Source organism: Morus notabilis, unplaced genomic scaffold (assembly GCF_000414095.1).
Source record: "Morus notabilis unplaced genomic scaffold, ASM41409v2 Scaffold133, whole genome shotgun sequence".
Lineage (NCBI taxonomy): Eukaryota > Viridiplantae > Streptophyta > Magnoliopsida > Rosales > Moraceae > Morus > Morus notabilis.
In genome coordinates, this window is record NW_010363211.1 from 95,146 (window position 1) to 103,979 (window position 8,834).

At 35.0% G+C, this 8,834-nt stretch overlaps 2 protein-coding genes across 2 annotated transcripts in view; both read left to right on the plus strand.

The window, feature by feature from the left end:
- Positions 1–424: 424 nt before the first annotated feature.
- On the plus strand, positions 425–6,901 carry LOC21399338 (outer envelope protein 80, chloroplastic). The gene is made up of 11 exons (XM_010103694.2): positions 425–988; positions 1,219–1,285; positions 1,390–1,428; positions 1,591–1,735; positions 2,070–2,228; positions 2,359–2,429; positions 2,508–2,586; positions 2,693–2,808; positions 3,168–3,315; positions 3,847–3,916; positions 6,386–6,901. The coding sequence occupies exons 1-11, from the start codon at positions 955–957 to the stop codon at positions 6,541–6,543; spliced, it is 1,086 nt and encodes a 361-aa protein (XP_010101996.1). The 5' UTR covers positions 425–954; the 3' UTR covers positions 6,544–6,901.
- A 1,644-nt stretch (positions 6,902–8,545) lies between these two features.
- LOC21399340 (peroxidase 60) overlaps positions 8,546–8,834 on the plus strand; it is a 2,990-nt gene continuing 2,701 nt past the window's right edge. Inside the window, exon 1 of the mRNA XM_010103696.2 lies at positions 8,546–8,815. Within this exon, the coding sequence (XP_010101998.2) occupies positions 8,546–8,815 (270 nt within the window). The remainder of the gene's footprint in view (positions 8,816–8,834) is intronic.

The window sequence follows — 8,834 nt, forward strand, 5'->3', positions numbered from 1 at the left end:
AAAAAACATTAGTATCATATCTCTTTATTGAAAAAAATATTTCCAAAAGAAGAATCCTTATTCTTAAAGGAAAAAAAGAAAATGTGTACAATTGAGGGTAGAATGTGTACAATCGTTTAAAAACAAGTAGATTCGTTTTTAAAAAAAATAATAATAAGATTTGTTTTATGATAAATTTGTAAAAAGAAGTATATTTTTGTCATTATGTAAAATACCGGTGACAAATTGTATTTTGATAAATAAAGGTCTGTTCATTTTACGGATTTGAGTTTAGAATTTAAGTTTTGTTACAGTAAAAAGTTTTCAGAAACAGTCACATCTAATTATTTTTTGCTACAGTAAAAAATTATCACATAAAATTACATTTTAATTCAAATTAAAAATTCGAATCAACGAAGTAAACGGAAGAATGAGCCTTTTTGTAGTTTTTAATTAGTTCGGGCTGTTTTTGTAATAATTTTTGTTGTTTATTGGCCTTAGTTAGATGTGGGAGAGACCACATGCATCCTCACTGAGATGCAATAGAAGCCACTAGATGGCATCCCCGGTAGGGGGAGACTTTCCATCAAAAGTCAAAATATGGGACTCGTCACTCTCTTTCTTGCGGGAGTTGCTTGCCTGTTGAATTGAACCGGAAAAAAAAGAAAAAAAGAAAAAAGAAAAAAGAAAAAAGCAAAAGTAACTTGGAGCACCAAAAAAGCGAAAAAAAAGAACAAAAAAAGGATAACAGACGTTGGAAGCAAAGAACTTCTTCTCTCAGTTGGGACCGTAACACAAACACTCTTTGCGCAGCACACGAAACGCCACGCCTGCCCTATGTTTTTCACCATTTTCCTTTCCCTTTTTCTCTTCTTTTCTTGGACATTTTCTCAGCTTATTCCTTCCAAACATTAGCCCATTTATTAAATTTCCATTTATTTTAATGGTTTTTGATTCACTGTTTATGCTAACGGGATGGGAGCTCAGAAGAGCATCCATGCTGGTAAAGGTCAGTTTCCTCAAATTTTTTCTTCTTCATCCATTTGGGAAAATCCTTATCAGAAAACCCCATGAAGCTTTATTTTTTTCCCTCTTATAGCAAAGGATTGTTGGGAAAATGTTGTCTTGTGGTCGCTTCTTCAATTTTCTGCCATTGTTGTTCTTGAATATGTAAAGGGTAATGTGTGCTCTTTGTTTTGTTTTTGTCTTTTTTTTTATTTTTTATTTTTTTTTCAACAGCCAAGATTGATGTTAATGTCGATTTCACTCATAAGCTTTGCGCTTCCTTGATGGTTCCTCATCTCAGGTTTTTGTCTTTTAAACTATAAATGCTTAATAAGTAATTTTTTGTTTTGTTATACTTACCCCATAAATTTCATAGTGTGGTTGAATGCTTTGTCTTTAATACAGGAGCAGCAATGGAAGCCCTCTGTCTTTAATAGTAGGAAGGTTAGTCTGTGAAGTATGGGTTTAGTTTGAATTTCCACTATGTGCACTTTCCCTGTTTGGTTGATGAGAAATGTAATAGTAACCGAGAGAGAGAAGAGGTACCCATTTAAGTGGTTAATCAGTTTTCATAAATGGACCAAATGTATGTCTTTTATGTTGTAGTCTTTGCATCAAACATCCAAACTTATTTGGTGGAAGCGAGAAGCTTGATGTATCTTGGGATAAAGGGCTGTATGATTCTAATGTCTTAGTAGCTTATAGAAGGCCAAGACCCGAATGGCTAGCTCAGCAGTCTTTCATAATTCAGGTACTTTTATCCTTGTTTACTGGTATTGTCTTTGGTCATTAGGACCGATTTTACCCCTTAATATGTAGTTGTATGGGGCGTAACGTGATATTTATTTTATGTAACAATGACTTTAAAAAAGTATAACAGAGGTCTAGGATAGATAGATTTTTTGTTGTCGTACTTTATGAAGTCATATGTTATGTTATGCTATATACTTCTACACATTGCACGTAGGACTGGTGCTTCTTGAAGGACTTAAGCCATTGCCTATCTAATCAATATTTGCAGTAACGTTTACATTTTATTAGAATTTCATGGAACCAATCCTCATGCTAGGCTTTTTAACTCGCAGCACTCTCTTTCACCTGAGATTGGGGTCCATGGTGTCCCTGTTGATAATTTCTCCCGTTCGGGTAGTGGAGGTGTGAATTTGTCTAAGCTATCAGTTGGGATGGATCTGAATGAGCCTGCAAGTTCCAAATGGAGTAGCACAACAAGCATAAAGTTCGAGGTTTGGGTTAACCTAATTATAATTTACACTTATCTGTGCTATTTTTAGCATCTCTCTTTCTTGTTTATGTTCATCTACAGTTTCCACTATGTTTAAAACTAGTTTTGAATTATCATCTTGTTCCTTGCAGCATGTTCGTCCATTGAATGATGATGGCCACTCTATAACCCGAGATGTAGATGGATTCCCTGTGACATGCAGGTGAACTATTTGTTGTGTTCTGATCTTGAACATAAGGTTGTAGTGGGTTTTTAACAGCGTAATGTGATTTTTATGCAGTGGAAGGCTTCATGATAGTATGGTTGTTCTAAAGCAAGAATCTCGATTTGCGAAGGCAAACGATTCCAGCTTTTGTCATGTAAGTCTTCTTTACATGATAAATTTATAATGCACATCGCACTTGCAACCCCATACATAATGAATCATTCATCTGTACACTAATTGAAAGCTTGTGTTATGTACAGTTTAGTCTACAAATAGAGCAAGGGGTTCCAGTTCTATCCAAGTGGCTAATATTCAACCGGTTTAAGTTTGTTGCGTCAAAGGGAGTCAAAGTTGGGCCAGCATTTCTCTTGACAAAGTAAGCAGCGTTTGTTTTGTTGTTAGTTATCCTGTAGCTAATGGAGAGAACTGGACGCATAAAGTACGAAATTGGTATTGTAAAAATATGGGAAGCTGGGATGCAAGTTACATCAGCAGAGCACATGAAGCAACAAGAAACAAGAAACAACAATCTGTATGAATTAAAAGAAATAGAGCTGAATTGGTCTGGCATTTGCGAGGCACAATACTGTGCTTGAATCATGACACGGAACAATCTGTAGAATCTTCACACTCTCCACTTTGGAAGTCAAATGCACATAATATTTTTCTTTGATCTTCTAATAAGTAATATAATCCAGTTCCTATTCACGTCATTTTTACCTTTTTCTCTGTCAGGATGACGGGCGGTTCCATTGTGGGGGACATGGCTCCTTACCAAGCATTTGCAATTGGGGGTCTTGGTAGTGTGCGAGGCTATGGTGAGGGTGCAGTTGGATCTGGGAGATCTTGTCTTGTTGCTAATAGTGAATTGACATTTCCTGTGGTATGTTAGATTAAGATTTACCTTATTTTGCATCAGTTGATATTTGATATTCTAAGAGCGTCTGAAGGATAAGTGTTGCACTTCTATGTATGCTTTTTCCATGTAACCCTGACAGTTTGCTGAAATTCTGGTATGCCCAAGATGCGTAGGCTTAAGTATAGCAATTCCTGTGTTTGATATATGTAAAACTGAACCACTATTTAACTCCGCAGAACACAGTTATTGCTGATTCGTGTGTAATATAGAAATGAAGGAATGTCTGTACATCTGATTTTTGTATGCCCCAACACATAGAACTCATTGTTTCTGACCACCAAAGATAGGTAGTTGTATACTTGCATGTCTGAAGAACAAAAGAGCGTATGATCCATTTTCTTTTTATGTTGATAATACTTTCACTTTTAAAGCTAGTGTGTTTCTGCTATAGAAACACTATCCAATATTATTTGAATTTGAAACTTTTGGTTTTCCTGCTATCCGCTATGAACTGTGCTAGTACTTAGCCTAACAGGATTGCTATTTTGTGTTTAGAGCAAAATGTTGGAAGGTGCTGTTTTCTTGGACTGTGGAACCGACTTGGGGTCTGGTCATCTTGTACCTGGTGCGTTTCCTTTTCTTTTCAGTCAGATAATATATTGGACTGCTTTTCCCTTGTATAAAATGTCGTGATATAAGGTCAATTGTTAATTAGCTTTTTGAACTTTTAATTTGAATACGATCCAATGCTGAGAGTGCTACTATATATTGTTGAGACTGGATGGAGTGAGGATTTTTTGTAAAATGGTAAGAAAATTCCCTTGAGTTTCATGAAATTACTGTAAAAAATAAAATTAAATAAAAACATTTACGGTTGTGTCCAACAAGGAAATCCTAAATAACCATAAATGCTAAACGTTATCCATACCTGTCAGGAAAAAGAGAATTCAGGTTGCTTATATTTAAATTTGAAAAGTTGATCAACCATAGAAGAAAGAGGGAACAGAGGGAGTTTATCTGCTTCCCATTGTTCTTGAATTACCTCTTGTACGTTATGTGGTAGACCTTTCACGAATGCGAAACTGGTGGCAACTTGGATTCATGAATATTGTAATACTGACAAATTTCATCAGAAATTATGTTTGTGTTAGTTGGAAAAGGAACCTATCATTACATTGATCTCTATAGGATCTTCATTAGGATTAATGACATTCATAAAGATAAAACAAAACCCCTTCCTAGATTGAGCTTCTTGTGTTGGAGGATCCAAATGCCGGAGGCCATAAATAATCTATAGGATCGTTAGTTTATTTGCTTTTGAACTTCAAAGCAATACAAAATAGATCCAGATTATTCTGCAAATAGTTGTCATCGGAGAGCAAACGTTCAACTGAGCTGTAAAGATGAGAGGGGCAATAGATGCCTAGATGGTGGCTTCATGTTGGTCGGAAACTTAAGATTTTCTTGTGCTCTATCATGGACGACTGTTAACTTTTCAGGATAAGTGAACCATGAGATCTACTTTGAGGCCAACTTGGATTTTGATGGTTAATTTGAAAGCCAGGGGGCTAATATTATTATATCTTGGATTCTAACATTCCCCTTGTGTGCAACATCGGTCCAACATCATGCGTGGAAAGTCATGTGACATTAGTGGTTGCTGATGTAAGTGACATGCTGAAAAGAACCTCAATAGATTTGACTGAAATAATAGAGAAAATAGAGAAACTACAATGGTTGATAGACTTTCGAGAGGCCTATCTCTCTCCCAATAGAGCAAACTCTAACCAAACACTTAATTTTCTGCCTCCCTCCCCTAGTCTCTTTATGTTGCTTATATACTACTACTAACTAGCTTAACAAACATAACAAACCAACTCCAATAGCAAACCAGTATGGCTTAACAAACATAACAAACTAACTCCAATAACAAACCACTAACCACTTATTATATTGATAACTAAAAACTGATAAAATCCTATCACATTTTAGCTGCAAGATATAGGAAAACTGGAGAAGAGATGGAATCGACTGCCAGAAATATAGAATTCAGGATCAATGGAAGATAAAACCCATGAGCATTGCCAGAGGTAGAAGGCAAGAGACGGTATGAATTATGATAAGTTACTTTTTAAAGATTATGTTGGTCTTAACTAATCGCCGCAAAACTGAAATTTTACGGTGATGTTACTAATTCTTTTGCTGCAAAACACGACCTTTTGAGATAATAATACCAAGTGAATAAACAAGAGATATGTAGCTCACTGGTCATACTGAAAAGTTTCTTTGGCGACCAAAGGGTCTTTGTTTGATGGAAGAGGGATGGTTGGTACAATCCTTGACGTTCCAAGAATATACTATAAGTCTTGGTGTAAGTGGACTATTAAATCAGAGTCCTTTTTCTTCCTTTGCAAGTATTTATGGAGGAAGACGATTTGGAAGGACAGAAAAATAGAACAATACTAAGGGCACCACTTGTATCCAACCCTTCTGTCTCACGAGATAGGTTTCACAAGTGGGGCCTACCTTTTATTAGTTTTGGTGGGCAGCACTGGAAAAATACGATCGGCACCATTCTCTTTTATGAGACGCAAGATTTTTGGCAAGTCTTACGGCTGTGTTGATTTAGCAGTTATCTATTGACTATTAATCCAATAGAGTTATTAAATTATTATTATTATTATTATTATTATTATTATTATTATTATAAGAAGCAACATACTTCATTAATAGAACAAAGTACAAACAGAGGACAAGGAGTTCTCCTAAAGCATAATGATCAAAAGAACAAGAAACCTAAAAACAATCAGTTTCAAATGATTGGAGGAAACATTTGGTTGTTAGTTATGGCCTTTTTTTTTTTAAATGATTTGATTTTATATTTGTGCAATTATGCTGAAATTTGTTCAGTTGTGATCTATTATACTAGCGAATGTGTTCTTTTGTGTTCCATAAATTTAAATGGTCAATCCACTTTTACTGCTAGTATTTTGGTGGCCGTCTCTTGATAGCTAGTATTTTGGTGGCTGTCTCTTGATTCTTTTTCTGTCTTAGTTCTGTCGTTAGACTCCAATTTTCAACTTTGGAATTTCAGGAAATCCAGCCTTGAGGCAGGGGAAACCAGGATCGGGATTCGGGCTCGGTTATGGCCTCCGTCTTAAATCACAGTTTGGCCATTTTCAAGTTGATTACGCCATTAATGCATTCCAACAAAGAACTCTTTACTTTGGCCTAAGCAATCTTGCTTCATGATCAGCTTATGCCCCAGGCCACTAATTCATGCAATTTCCATGTCTGTACGGTGTTTTCCCGTTCCAAAGATACTGGATCGACGGTCTTTTTCGTCGTTGGTTATGAAGTTTTGGAGTCTGGAATATTCAAAGCCATTCAAGTTCATCTCCTGTATTTGGGAAGTAACTTTGCAATGGAAAAGCACTAATTTCACCATATTTGTCTTTTCCATTTTTTTCTTCGAGGAAAAGTAATAGCCCTTTAGATTTGTTATTTATTTTAGAACACTAAATTTATTCTGTTCAGTAAACGTAATTCTTACTGCACAAGAAAAAAAAGAAAAAAAACATCGTTATTGTAAATACATTACTGAATAATATAGGCAAAGGGATATGATTTTATGAACCAGGTGATGTGTTCTTTTATTTGTTTCTGGTTTTTTTGGGTCGTCCTATATATGGCTTCAAAGGTCAAGTCCTTAACTAAAAAGAAAAGGAGATAAATACCCTTTAAAATATGAGTTTTAGGTCCTGTTCATTTCACCGATTCGAGTTTTGTTACAGTGAAAAACTCTCAGAAACAGTCATATTTAACTTTTTTACTACAGTAAAAAGTTATAATATAAAGTTACATTTCAATTTGAATTAAAAATTCGAATTAGCGAACTAAACGGATTCTAAAATTTTTATCTTTACTTTTAATTAAAGATAAAAAGAATGAGAGGAGAGGCACTCTTGTCGCATTGCCAAACCAATGCATCTGCGCCACATGCGACCGCCCAATGCAACACTTTTGATAACATCAAATGTGTCACACCACTAAGGACGCGACCTCAAAAGAGCAGTGATGCGCCTGGCACGCTTCCCAAAACTAGCTAGCTCCCCGCATTGTTCTTAATCTATCAGTTTGTTTCAGTTTTAGTCCTTTCTTGAAAAGAGGACAAAATATACACATGGTGCTGATAGAAGGCAAAATTGCTGATACAATTAAAAATGTGTACGTGATCTGGATGAAAAATAACACCCCGGCCTTTGTTAATAGAATGTCATTGATATAGCATCCAACTGAAGTAAAAACCCAAACTAAAACACACTGATAGTTTAGGGTTAAGTTGGGGACGTTTTAAAAGTCAGGATGAAATTGAGATTAGGGGTAAAGTTCAATGGCAATTATGTAACTAACCCTTGATTTTATAAAATTTTTATTTTTATTTTTGTAAACATTGAAGTTGAAGATATATAGAGAGAAAAATATCCACATTACTGCTTTGCCCCAAGCCAAATATACAGGCTAGCCTTGGTCGGCATTTGTCTTCATTTATCTCTTAATTCATAAATAAAGTTCGCTCCTGATCATAATTTGGAAACCTAATATATTTATACATATCACATTTATTCACACAATTACGGATGAGAACGTAACTATTAAAAACGCGTCTATATATATACATATATATTAGAATAAAAATGTTTGTCCATTCTAGCGGCTTCTTCTCACCAAGCTATTTGAAAAAAAAAAAAAAAACAAAAAAGAAAATTATGGAAGGAGAAAATCAATATATAAACCAAGAATAATTTCCGGCAAGATCAAATCTCAACAACTAATATAAACCAAGAATAATTTATAATTAACCAGCTCATCAGACAATTGGAACCTTATCAATTGGTCAGTTCCTTGAACCATATATTATTTTTTATACGATTATAATCACATGATGTTCTATAAATTATGTCATAATAAAGAAATGTCTTGCACGATTGCACGTCTCTGCAGTCTAGCTAGCTATAATTCGTCCTAATTATCAAATCGTGCAAAGCATAAAACTTAATGAAATTAGAAAATTCTTCACGTTTTTAATTAATCTCAATATTATCTCCTTCTGAGTTCCCCTATAAAAGGGAAACCAGAATTTTTGCTTTGATCCATATTTACACCTCACTAAGTATCATACCAATACATATTGGTTTTAAAGTACATATATATATATATATATAGTATATAAGAAGTTAAAAAAAAAATGGAAATGTGTAGAGGAAAATCATTAGTTATTGCCGTGGCTTTATCATGTCTTGTGCTTCTGAGCCTGGGAGGGCAATGCTATGGCCAATTGCAGCAGGGATTCTACAGGGGAAAATGTATAAGCAATAATGATTTGGATTTTTTTGGTCGGACTTCTTTTAAAGAGGAGGACGTTGAGAAAATTGTGGAGCAAGAAGTTTCTAGAGAATTCTTCAATGACCCGAAACTTGCCGCTGCTCTCCTTCGTTTGCTGTTCCACGATTGCTTTGTTGAGGTAATGCGTGTGTATATAT

What these genes read in the sequence shown, in the direction of transcription:
- LOC21399338 (XM_010103694.2), top strand. Translation starts at nt 955, where the DNA reads ATGGGAGCTCAGAAGAGCATCCATGCTGGTAAAG. An exon ending in ACGATTCCAGCTTTTGTCAT is followed by an intron (nt 2,587 to 2,692) that starts GTAAGTCTTCTT and finishes TGTTATGTACAG; the next exon opens with TTTAGTCTACAAATAGAGCA. An exon ending in GTGAATTGACATTTCCTGTG is followed by an intron (nt 3,316 to 3,846) that starts GTATGTTAGATT and finishes TTTTGTGTTTAG; the next exon opens with AGCAAAATGTTGGAAGGTGC.